At 31.5% G+C, this 12,403-nt stretch overlaps 2 protein-coding genes across 6 annotated transcripts; one reads left to right on the forward strand and one right to left on the reverse strand.

Annotated features, from left to right (window-relative positions):
- Positions 1-4,910, reverse strand: LOC105168710 (E3 ubiquitin-protein ligase SIS3). 5 transcript variants are annotated; one of them, XR_002287563.2, is made up of 7 exons: positions 4,805-4,910; positions 4,509-4,583; positions 3,917-4,024; positions 3,739-3,811; positions 3,213-3,329; positions 3,035-3,123; positions 1-620 (listed from the first exon to the last, which is right to left on the reverse strand). XR_002287563.2 is itself a non-coding variant. In XM_020695785.1 (4 exons), the coding sequence occupies exons 1-4, from the start codon at positions 4,705-4,707 to the stop codon at positions 536-538; spliced, it is 492 nt and encodes a 163-aa protein (XP_020551444.1). In that variant the 5' UTR covers positions 4,708-4,798; the 3' UTR covers positions 1-535. The 5 variants fall into 5 exon arrangements, 2 of the variants coding, with proteins under 2 accessions (XP_020551444.1, XP_020551445.1); XR_016066631.1 differs by having other exon boundaries at positions 1-677; positions 3,211-3,329; XR_848350.3 differs by lacking the exon at positions 1-620 and having other exon boundaries at positions 2,840-3,123; positions 3,211-3,329.
- A 2,614-nt stretch (positions 4,911-7,524) lies between these two features.
- On the forward strand, positions 7,525-9,494 carry LOC105168711 (transcription factor bHLH162-like). The gene is made up of 3 exons (XM_011088845.3): positions 7,525-7,785; positions 8,561-8,887; positions 9,179-9,494. Exons 1-3 carry the CDS (start codon positions 7,636-7,638, stop codon positions 9,245-9,247), a joined length of 546 nt encoding a protein of 181 aa, XP_011087147.1. The 5' UTR covers positions 7,525-7,635; the 3' UTR covers positions 9,248-9,494.
- Positions 9,495-12,403: the final 2,909 nt, after the last annotated feature.

The raw sequence follows: 12,403 nt of genomic DNA on the forward strand, positions 1-12,403 counted from the left end.
TTCACGAGGATAATGATATTATTGGTCGATTAAAATCAAACAAATTCCAAAATTTTCAAAACAATCTAAATATTGTCTCATTCTGTCAATTTATCAAATTGTGAGTGTCCCAATAAAAATCTATTGGACTAGAGAGACACCTTCTAAAAACTGTCGATGCGATGTGGAGAGAGACATCAGCTGCTGTTTCCTTTTCCTGATTTTTGTGGGGTTGGAAGAGCTGCTACTGCTGTGAAGGTGTTGAACAAGAGTCGACATAAACCAGCGATTGATGTCTATGTTGATATTGCATTGAGCTTCTGATCATCTCATACGAAAATGATGGTCTTATCATGGGCAACGTGTGTCGAGTTGCAATTTGTCCGCATTTCACTGATGAGAGGTCCCAATAACCTTAGCCGATTACACCAACATTTTCATCGTTTTTAGTATGTGGACCTTACATGAAGGTGATAATATCTTAGGACAACCCACGAGTCTCGAGACTGTCTAAGAAGATAACAATATATACATGTACTAGGTAATGGCAGCCTTTCTAGTCCCCTGCCAGGATTGGAATTCGCCTTGCGATCAACGGATGCCAATCTAATAGTGGTAGGGACACGATAGAGGCATCGGTGCTGCGGCATATAATTTTTAATGGTCATGTGTCAGACACATAATCTCTTTTTCTTTAACTGAAATCAAAAAGACATATTTTTATATTTTATAACATCGAATGTGACACTCATCACAATTATGATACCAAAAATAAAAATTATTTTTTTAACGAAATTAAAAAAGGATTTTGCCGATGTAAAATACTTGTATTGCTTGTATTATAGATGGTTTCTGGGTTTTTGCAAAAGCTTTACTGTTTTTAGTGTTCTACTGCCATGGGATTTCCAAAAGGTCTACTTTCATGGATGATATTGAAACTTGTGAGCTACTGAGGGAAATTTCATGGAGGGGTAAATATTGCATTATTTTTTTGTGTCACAAGAGGATAATTTGTATATATATATATATATATATTTTTTTTTTTTTACAGTGGCTTAATTATTTACACTTTTTCGTTACACACAAGAGGATAAATTGTATTTAACCCATTCTTTCGTGGTTGATCGTTGATTATATGCTCCTACAATACAATTTACGAAAGTTCTAGTTTTTAGTTTGTGATTGATTGGGTGTGTTTCTTAGGATTATGGTGGGTTTGTTGAGATTTTTTATTTTGGCGGGCTTACGCAGGTTATGTGTTGGGTATTCATCTTTCAGCAGAAGCTCAAGAACCCTATTTAACTATTACAGATTTTGTGAGTTTTTCAATCCTTAAATAATACAAACAACTTTTACAGAATAAAATATCCTTTTCCACCACAGTTGTAACATCTACTAGTTTTATAATCTCTAGGTTTTTCTTCTCTAGTTCTAGATTGCCTAGTAAATTGTTTGTGCTAGAATTTTCTTTTGTTATAAATTATATTTATCTAAAAATATTGAGAAAAATTTAGATGACTTAAAAGAATTAATTCAAGATATAAAATTAATTGGTAATAAAAATAAAGCTGAATTATGCTCCAATTGTTTTATTAAATGTTATTCTTGAAGCATATAGTGATGTAAAAGCAGCTACGAAATACGGCAAGAATAATGTGAATCTAGATACAGTCATTAATAGCCTAAAGAGTAAGGGAATGGACCTTAAAACAAATAAACCTAGTCAAAGTCAAAATGAAGTAAACTATGTAAGAGGAAAGACTAAACCGAAATTCTGACTACAAATATAGAAAACATAGCAAAGGTAAGAGTAGGAGCAAAAGTAGGAGTAAGTCAAGGTCTAGAACCAAGGATGACAGAAATAGAGATGAAAAAGCTAGAGAAAGAAGGTGCTATAACTGTGGGAAAAAGGTCACTATATAAAAAGAATGTTGAAAACCAAAAAGAAAAAATAGGAAAAATAACAATAATAAAAAAGATGCTAATGTTATCACTGAAGAAAATTTTGGTGAAGTTTTTATGGTATGTGATGTGAATATTGTCCAGTCTCCTCTTAATATAAATGAATGGTTGATTGATTCATGTTGTACTTTTCACATGAGTCCTTTTAAAGAAATTTTCACCAATCATAAAACTGAAATCAGGCTTTGCGTCCATAGCCAATGAAAAACTTTGTGAAATAAAAGGTCTTGGTGGCATTTGTTAACTTTCAAAGATGGTTATAAGTTAAAAAATGTCAGGCATGTTCCTAACTTGAGTCATAACTTGATTTCTTGTTCTGCCCTTGAGGGTAGATGGGGGAAGGGTATTATGAAAATCATGAAATGTTCTTATACTATTTTCAAAGCTAAAAAGAAAAGAAATTTATATACTTGTACTGTGAAGTATGATGTTCTTGCTGCAACTGTTCTAGAAAATGATAAAACTAGCCTGTAGCTTAAGAGGTTAGGCCACATTAGTATAAAAAGACCATAATTGCTTCAAAAAGAACGAGTACTGATAAAATAGATAAAATGAAGTTTTGCGATAAACGTGTCTTGGGAAAACAACATAAAGTATCCTGCATCACCTTCCCCAAACCCTACATCATCATCCTGCATTCTTGATTATGAGCGTGTTGATGTTTGGGGACCGGCTAATATTGCTATTCATGGTGGAAACAAATATTTTTTTATCTATAACTGATAATTACCCAAGAAAGATTTATGTATTCTTAATGAAACATAAGTCTGAAGTTTTTGAAAAATTTAAGAATTGAAGATTTTGGTTGAAAACCAAACCGTAAGAAATTGAAAGCCTTACAAACTAACAATGGGTTAGATTTCTGCAATCAAAATTTTTCTGATCTTTGTGATGAGTATGGTATCAAAAGGCATAAAAATTAGGAAAGCTACTGTCAACAAGATTTATCATGTTCAAACATGTAAGTCGCTCAAGCTAGGGGGAGCATGGTGGTTTGCTGCTCACTTGGAAATATGAAAACGCAACCAAAGAAAACAAAACCATAACCAAATCCTCCGGCCTGTTTAAGAACATAGAAAACACCACAACTAACCTTTTTGATACAGATATCAGCAATGCACACAAGCAATAGCTGAAAAGCAGCCAAACAAGGAAACCCCACTTCTGGCCTTCTTCAGGCAACTGAAAACGACCATGGCTGTTATGATAATTCTGGCATCGCAGCATAAGATTTACTTGCACATACTGAAGAAAGGAGAAGAAACTTACACGATTTCTCGCACTAGTGAACCATAGGGTACATATGACTGTAAAGTGGCAAAACAAGAATGGATAGGACAACAATCCTTCCACAAAAACGTTCATATCTCTGTTGCCAACCAAGATCCCTGAGGTCATGTCAAATGAAGTAAACAGGATAAGGCTGTTATACAAAGAGAAGCCAAGCACCTAGAGAAAATAATTGAAAACATACAGCAAAGCCCAGAACGTCATAGATTTTGGGGGGCCTATTCAGGTTGTTTTTACTTTTTACCACATTACTTAACCAGATTTATAGGCTAAACATGTCAACACATGACTACCACCACGAATATTTACCTAGATAAGATTAATGACAATCCGACACTTATAAAGTAAAACTTGTATTAATCAGGCACGCGTTAGCCAGATGTTAGCAGAATTAATACATGACTTATATAGAGCAGAGTAATGCATAAATATGCCAAAATTTTATCAGCAATATGACATTATAAAAAAACAACCTCCACATCCAAAGAGGAAAAAAAGAGTCCTTACAATCACATCCCAGAAGCTAGCCATTATCCACAAACATCAAGAGCCGGAAAACAAACACAGTAGTATAGTCAACCTAAAAAGGTAAGGAAAAAAACAGTGTCATCACCTAAAACCTCAAGATCACATCCAGATCAGATGAAATCCTACTATTTTCCCAGAAAGCCTCAAGGTTACATACCACAATCCATATGCGCAGTGGACATTCACATAAATGGTATCTCTTCCAGATAATTGCCACAATAATTCTAAAGCAGCAGTTAAGAAATGGGACAAATGCAATTTGACCCTGAGAAATGAGAAAAAAAAAACCCATAAAAATGGTGAATTAACCCAGTGTTTTGGAAAGCACTGCAAATTACGCCGTCTAATCGGCTGTATTTTGAAAAATGAAGCAAATTTGGGGTATCCATTGATCTAAACGAACCCCACAGTTGAAACTAACAACTTGAAAGAAATTCCAAAACATCCAAAGGAGAAAAAAAAAAAAAAAAAAACCCATTTAAAAACAATGAAGTCTTGAACATTCATTTATCCAAAAAAAGTTAAATAAAATCCCAAACATCCATTTAAAAGGATACATACTTGCGGCAAGCATAGACAAGAAGAACCCACACAGATATTAAGAAAAACAAATCCAAACTTCATGAAATTAACTAACTAAATGCGCACTTTTTTCCCAGTTAAACTGAGCAAATTTTAGTTGTCCTTCTCATTTTCCTGAGATCAAACTTAAAAGGTGCTTGACCCACAAAAAAGGAAAGAACACTGACCATTTGAAATCAACGCCTTTGATCGCCACCGAAATCTCAACTCTGAATCCAAGACTTGGTTCTCATTCCTGCAATCTAAACATTGATTCGAACTAGCATCACTCCCGAGTTTTAAGCATGAAAATACCAATACCAATAACAATAATACAAAGGAAGTACAGTGCAAAATATGTGGTAGAACAGAAAAAACAGAGTTCATCTGAAAAGGGAAAAAAGAGCAAGTTTTTGAAGTAAAATATGTAAATTCACACAGAGAAGCAAATGAAGATCAGAATTTTGTTTGAAGGTGTGAAGACCTGAACCGAAGAGAGTCAAAGGAAGATTCCCATACTGCACTAAGAGCGTCCAAGTCGGCAAACTCATATACAGTAAGATTTTCTTGGAGGTCAGCCTATTTCACATAGCTATTTACCTTCCTATATTTTTTAAAATACACCGATTTACTCCCTATAATTTTTAAAATGAAATAATTTACCTCTCTATATAAGAAGGTAAATTACTTCATTTTATAAGAAGGTAAATTACTTCATTTTAAAAAGTATAAGGGGTAAATTGCTAATTTTTTTTTCATAAGGAGTAATGTGCTTATTTTCAATATTACAGGAGAATAAATTGCTACTCACCCTTTTTAAATATTAATTTTTAAAATCCCATTTTTCAATTTCAAAATAATAATATATTACTAACGGCGCCGATTATGACTTTAAGAAATAAAGAAAAGATAGGGCGAGTTTCACTCATGGTATGTCAACGTTCTATGTTTTACAATTCCATCATTTGGCTTATGTTTTTCGTGTAGCATTCAAATCAAATGACTCTAATACTTTCACATATTATGAATAATTTTTTTTTTAAAATGTGATGTGTTGGTTTATATATTTTATTTTTAATTATAATATTTTTTAACTTTTAAGATGTAAAATTTATTTATTATATGCACGTAGAAACGATATACTACAACAGTAATATTTATATATACATATATATATTTATTTATTTTATGCGAGTATTTATATATAAATAAGCCGGTGAAGTCCTAAAATGAAGGGAGTTAAAATAGAAGTTAGATTGATAAAGTAGATGAGTGAAAGAGAGTGGACAAATGTTTTGCCTATATAAATAATTAATGAATACCTTTATCATGATTTATATTCATTCAACAATTAAATATACTTCATAAAAAAATTCAATATATACTATAAAAAATTAATTATTATCTATACCATAAGGTACCACAGATTAAAATTTAATAAATCAGTCTTATTTACTGCGGTCAGACAAAACTATTTTGAAAACTTAAATTTTGACCACAAGTAATCAACATTTGTTTTAATTAAGATGTAATAAATATTTTGATTTCGTGTGCAGAAACAACGGTATAGTTGTTGTTCAATCGTGCTTAATTAATATTTGTCACGACTTTTTACTTTTAACCTGAATTAACCATATTTCTTCTAGATGGTAATTGGACAATCATTCATCTATCCTTTTTAAAAAATAACGATAAAGAAATGCACAACGACAACTTCACATAACTAACTTTGTAATCCAAATATGTAACCAACCAGCAATTAACGATCAAGTACATAAACAAACATGTTTATATATCCGCTCTCTCTACATATAATCTAATTGACTATGTTTAAGATTACGTTAGTATATAGAAGGAGCTGCTCAATCCTTAATTTATCCTTGTATTTTCGTAATAAGTTATAATACATATCTTCACACAATATCGTAATTTGAAAAAAATATTCATGCATTTTTCACTATTTTTTAAATAGTTTATTTATATCAAAATTCAGATTCCCACTCCATTTAATTTCTTTTAAATAAAACAAAATGAACTGGAACCCAAACTTTGCAGCCGAATGGGGTTGGGCCCAATTGCTATCTTTCTTTCCAGGCAACATCGCTTCCATGTACGTTTCTTCAGCTTTTTTTTTTTTTTTTTTTCCCTAGAAAAAAAAGTTTTTATGAAAATTTCAATTTATTTCTGATTTTTTTTAATTTATGTAATTTATCTTAAAATACTTGATAAAGCTTCATCCTATTCAAAATTTCAAATATAATTTACTTATTAACCAATTGATATATTTCTTTTTACCAATTATCAATTGTACGTCCAACAATTATATATGAACATTTATTAACTTTACAAATAATATTTGACAGTCTATTCCCGGATTATGTTCACATTTACTTAGTAATATAAGAAGGGACGGATCAATTTACTTTGGTTTGGAGAAGTTATAGGAAATGTGACGTTTCTTTTGTCAGAAATGTCAATATTTTGGTTCCAAATTACATGATCCTTGACTTCCTTGAAAATCCACTACATTTTGTTTTCAACGGAATGTACTTAACTACGAGAACCACGTTTGATATTCAGATAGAACATGAGGACTATGAAATTTGAGGGACTGAATGCAAATTAATATAGATGGAGGCAGGAAGAACATAAATATCATCTTTGTTTGGATTTGTATTCTCACGTGTTTTTTGAAATAAGATAAAACATACTCAATATTTATTTTAATGTTTTTTCACCTTATTGTTTGTTTTTCTATTTTTCAACTTTCTATATATAATATATATATATACATAAATATAAAACAGATATTATTTGACAATAAACAGTAATTTTTATCTTCAAAAAATACAACATTAAATATAAAATATTTATATATAAAAATATATGATTTGTCAAATAACAGTGATTTTTGTCTCCCAAATCCTAATATCATACCTACACCACTTATTTTAAAATACCCCAAAACATAAATCCAAACATATCATCTATTTTCAACACACACTTACTTATTTATATTTTTCTCTTTCTATTTTCAAAATACAAAACAAAACAACTAAAACACAAATCCAAACACAATTAGGTTTCCTGGGTGCAACAAGTCAGGGTACTGTATACATGACAACTAATATCATGAAGCTATAAATATCTATATATGTGACACCGTCATGTTCATATTTGACAAAAACTGCATGCATGCTGGCGTAGCCTTCCTTATCTAAAGTTTCCTTGTCGTTCCCAAGACCCAAATTTTGCCTATAAAACGGCTTGTTGGGAAATGCAAATCTGAAAGCTTAAGTTCATTTAGTCAATTTGATGATAATGGAGGGTACTACAGGTGAGGGGAGTTCGGGCAAACTGGAGAGAAAGACCATAGAAAAAAATCGAAGGAATCTGATGAAGAGTCTTTGCTTCAAGCTGGTTTCCTTAATCCCTCCACCTCATCGCCATTTCGACTCATCAAAGGTCTGTCTGTCTGTCTTGTGTGTCTCTGTATGTACACACACACACACACAAACACAAACGTATATTAATAATTATGTCTGTTTTGTGAGAGGTTTAATAAATGGAACGAAACATGAATTTATGTTAGTAAACTAAAATTAGTAGCAGAAAATCAGGTATATATGTAAGTTGCTCTTGTAGCTATATAGCTCGCTAGATTTAAGTTTTCTGTAATGGTATTGTTTATATTCTTTTTTTGGGTGAAATGAAAGTTTTCTATTCATCCAATAATATTTACATTGTATTCCGGGCATACCCGGAAAGATACAAAAAACACACGCTAAAGTTTAAAGAATAGTTAAACCGTGTGGAAAAAGTGCCAAAAAGATCCTATACAATGTGATCTTAGGATCTTGACAGAAATAATAAGCCCTTCGGGACAGGGTTTTGTAGCCTCAAAGATGATTTCATTGCGGTGCCTATATTTTAACCATTGATATTGGGTAATATGCATCATTCTAAATATAGGAGATAATTTATTAAATCATTTTTCATCGGAATTTTTTTTCTCATTAGACATATCCGAGGAAGTAAAATGCATTTAACCCAATTATAGCATGATCATATCTCTTTTTCTTACCATCCATGCATGGCTTCGACGATATTAGGAGAAACATACTAAAAAAAATTCATTTGCTTGAAACTTAACCACAAAGTTAAATTTGGACATTTTGCTTAATTTTCTTAAACTTTGAATTAAATTTTAGACATATACACTAATTTACCAAGCATGCAGGTGGAGGAGTTGTCGCAGAAGGATCAGGTGGAGCAGGCGACTACCTACATCAAGCTATTGACACAAAGAGTTGAAGAAATGAGGAGAAGAAAATCACAAGCTCTGATGACAGCGAGTGCGAGTACTAGTATTATGGGTGGATCAAAGTTGCCAGTTCTGGAAATACGAGAATTAGGTTCGAATTTGGAGGTGGTTTTGATCAGTGGGCTCTGCAAAACTTTCATGCTGCATCAAATTATTAGCATACTCCAAGAAGAAGGAGCTGAAGTCGTCAATGTTAATGTCTCCAACATTGCTGGCCAGACTTTCCATACAATCCATGCTCAGGTACACTTGATTAATTGCCATGTGTAATATATTACATGAGATTGGTTAATTTCTTTTCTTGGACATGACATCATAATTCAGTACTCACCATTGTGCAATTTATTTGAGTGATTTGAACTAGAATTTTCTTGCTGTAAATCTAGTGCACCACGTCGACAAATGAAAATCTTGTGTTGTAATAAAATTTGCAGCATATTTGTGCGTAGTTGTGGTTTATATATATATTGAATATTTCGGTTGGTAGATTTGGTACAAAAATGCTAATTAAAACCTGGTTCATGTTGATGGCAGGTGAAAGTTCCGAGGGTTGGTGTGGACACTTCGGGAATACGTATGAGGATACAGGAGTTGATTTCTTAGAGCTAGCATATTTATTACAGCTCCTGTTTGTTTGCATGGATGATATTGTTATTACAATATGTGAACAAATGATTAAGCATTGTGTTGCGTCTTCTAGCTGCTGGTTATAATTACAATATGTGAGTCAGTAATTATGAGTTTAAGGTTTGGCTGACAGAGAAGTGTTGTATGATGGTGTAATATATGTTCCCTTAATGTATTGATGTATCGATCTATACGTTTCTTGAAATTTTTATCATATAACAAATGAGTGAAAGATATAAAATAGTTGTAAATAGTTTGATTTGTTTTAGGTTTTTACATTGATCATGTATCAAAATTCAAAAAATTAAATTAATGATCAAATATTTCTTCGGTAGAAATTTGTATATTGTATTTTCAATCCTGCAATTATGTGTGTAATTTGGTATTTTAGTTACTTATAGTATTAGAGTTATAAAATAGTCTTACATATATTTTCAATTTTCATGAATTTAGGACATATCTTGTCCGAAAATTTAAAATCAATTGGAAAGCGCATTATTATATTTGGTTTTATTTTAAAAATATTTTATTTTGTATTTTGGAGATAGAGAGAGAAAAATAGAGATAAATAAGTGTGTGTTGCAGATAAATGTATGTTTGGATTTATTTTTAGAGGCTTGATATATTTTAAAATAAGTGGTGTATGTTTGTTGTTGAGATTTGAGAGACAAAAGTAACTGTTCATTGTTGTCAAATTATGTCTCTTTTATATATTTTTTATATATAAGTATATACATATATATTATATGTTTAATATTGTATTTTTTGGAGACAAAAATTATTTTTTATTGTCAAATAATATTCTTTAATATTATATTTATATATAAGTGTGTATATCTCTATTATATATAAAGTTCAAAAATAAAAAAACACACAAACAAGGTATGAATATAAAGAGGCAAACATTAGATGTGTTTTATCTTATATCGAAGATTGTCCAAAAATGAAATCAAACTAATGCATGTGTCTTGCACATCCTGGTGGAATATTGGCAGTCGATTTGAAATTTTTCGGTCAAAAGTATCATAGATTAGCAAAATTAAAAATATGCATAATTATTTTGCAACTCTAACAATATAAATGACTAAAATGTCAAACATGCATAATTGGAGGATTGAAAAAAATATTTTGAACTATTATGTCATCAAATTTGCTGGAAACCCCAATTTACGGGATGATATGGCTAATAAAGTGGACCTTTTCAGTCAAATTAATTGAACATGACTAAATATATTGCTAGAAATTTTAAAATTACAGGACTAATTTACGAATTCTAAATGGAACAGGATCAAAATTGTCACTCCCAAAACTTACAGGACCAAAATTGCACTTTTCTTATTTAATTTTACCGAGCAATATATTTGGTCTTTTTTCTTTATCTTGTTAAAAATCAACCAAGACATATAGGCATGCACGAGGTTGCTAAATTATGGCACCAAAAGTGCAATTCCGTCCGTACGCATGTCAGGTGGCCATCTCCAATAATTCTTTTACCGAGAGAAAGAAAAATACCTGAATTTTTGTTTGATGGGATATTTTCACTTTTGATTTTACGCATTAGTCACAGAATTACTTTTAGTATATATTTTCTGAGTTCATCAATTCCGATTTTCAAATTTTATTAAAATAGTCAAAGTTAATTATGATCGTTAGTTGGTTATCTAAACTAACACATGCAAGTCACCAGACTTCGGTTTGAATAGTTACAACGTGTCGATTCCCAGCGCCCAATTTTCTCATCCCCATTTTTCTCCAAAAGTTGAGTCAAAAGTATGATTCCGCAGTTTAAACCCCAATTTAAGACTACTGGTGGAAATACGATTAATTTGGGTGAAGAATCTGTGTGCTCGATTGGGCAGGAAAAAACAAATAACTGATACAAATGAGCTACCTCAATCTGGTTCTGTCAATTTATCCAAGTGCGAGCGCCCTAATAAAAGTCAGTACAATGTTTGTGGACAGATGTAGGTGTCCGCATGAGGTCCATTATTACTTAGCCTCATCGTTTTTCTTATGTTGTGAGACTACATTAAAAGGCGATATACAATATCCCAACGAGTCTCCGTCGGCGCTATGTATGGGAAGATCTACAACACCACATGCATACACGTACTGACTCAGTCATGTCAACTTTACTTGGAAGTTGGCTTGTAAGAACGGACATTACGCCCCACATTATGATATGGCGACAGCTAAGAATGGTGTAATATATACGTTGTGGATGTTTTTATATATTTTCAATATGTATTTCATACGGTTGGAATAATTAGATTATATTATAAATTTTATGTTTCAAGAGTGTAACTCTATGCATGTATATATCTATTAGTGTATGCATGTAATTGATATATAATTTACTTTATGAACACGAGAATTTTTCTTTTTTTAACAATACATTAATTTTAACATTTTTTTAATGGCGAGAACCATATTTGATTAATGAAATCTTAAAACATATATAGGGAGTTGAATGTGATGAGTCTGAAACTTGAGGGATCAAAATTGCATAACCCGAATCTCTTTCATGAAAAAATAGTATGATATCAATATACCAAACGCATTTGTTTACCTTCTTATTTACTAGAATTTATCACTTAAAAGTAAAATAAAAATCATTCATAAGATCAACTATTAAATTCTGTAGTCAATGTAGCAGTTATATGTATATGTAGTACGTAATCTCATTTTTTAAATTTTTACATGATTAAATTACTAAAATCAATTCGTACATAACTAAAAAGGTCACCCCTTAAGTTACAGGACTAAAATTATAATTTTTCCAAATTAATAATGAAAAAAATTCGATTTTGAAATAATTAATTTGAAAAAACGTGATTGTGGAGGTTTAAATTTAGAATTATATAATTAATTATGTAGATGCAGATTGTAATTAAATTCCAACGACGGTGTTTTGTGGCGTGGGTCCAAGTGGAGGGGTTAAATGTAGTAAGACCCGGTAACGTGCCGACACCAACACGGGAAATTGAGAAACTTGAATCATAAAAAGAGTTTGAGAAGAAAATGTGTCAAATTATGGTGTTGATTCGTGCAGAACATGCAGATCCTAAAATGCAATAATGGAGGAAAGAGCACCCAACTCTCCGCACGGCCGTGTTCTTCTCCACAGTCGTC

The sequence above is a fragment of the Sesamum indicum genome, linkage group LG8 (assembly GCF_026168435.1).
Source record: "Sesamum indicum cultivar Baizhima isolate 11 linkage group LG8, ASM2616843v1, whole genome shotgun sequence".
In the NCBI taxonomy this organism is placed as follows: Eukaryota; Viridiplantae; Streptophyta; class Magnoliopsida; order Lamiales; family Pedaliaceae; genus Sesamum; species Sesamum indicum.

What these genes read in the sequence shown, in the direction of transcription:
- LOC105168710 (XM_020695785.1), bottom strand. Translation starts at nt 4,707, where the DNA reads ATGAACTCTGTTTTTTCTGTTCTACCACATATTTTGCACTGTACTTCC. An exon ending in AAAGGCGTTGATTTCAAATG is followed by an intron (nt 3,330 to 4,508) that starts GTCAGTGTTCTT and finishes ACATGACCTCAG; the next exon opens with GGATCTTGGTTGGCAACAGA. An exon ending in CTGATATCTGTATCAAAAAG is followed by an intron (nt 621 to 3,034) that starts GTTAGTTGTGGT and finishes TATATGCCGCAG; the next exon opens with CACCGATGCCTCTATCGTGT.
- LOC105168711 (XM_011088845.3), top strand. Translation starts at nt 7,636, where the DNA reads ATGATAATGGAGGGTACTACAGGTGAGGGGAGTTCGGGCAAACTGGAG. An exon ending in GCCATTTCGACTCATCAAAG is followed by an intron (nt 7,786 to 8,560) that starts GTCTGTCTGTCT and finishes CCAAGCATGCAG; the next exon opens with GTGGAGGAGTTGTCGCAGAA. An exon ending in TCCATACAATCCATGCTCAG is followed by an intron (nt 8,888 to 9,178) that starts GTACACTTGATT and finishes TGTTGATGGCAG; the next exon opens with GTGAAAGTTCCGAGGGTTGG.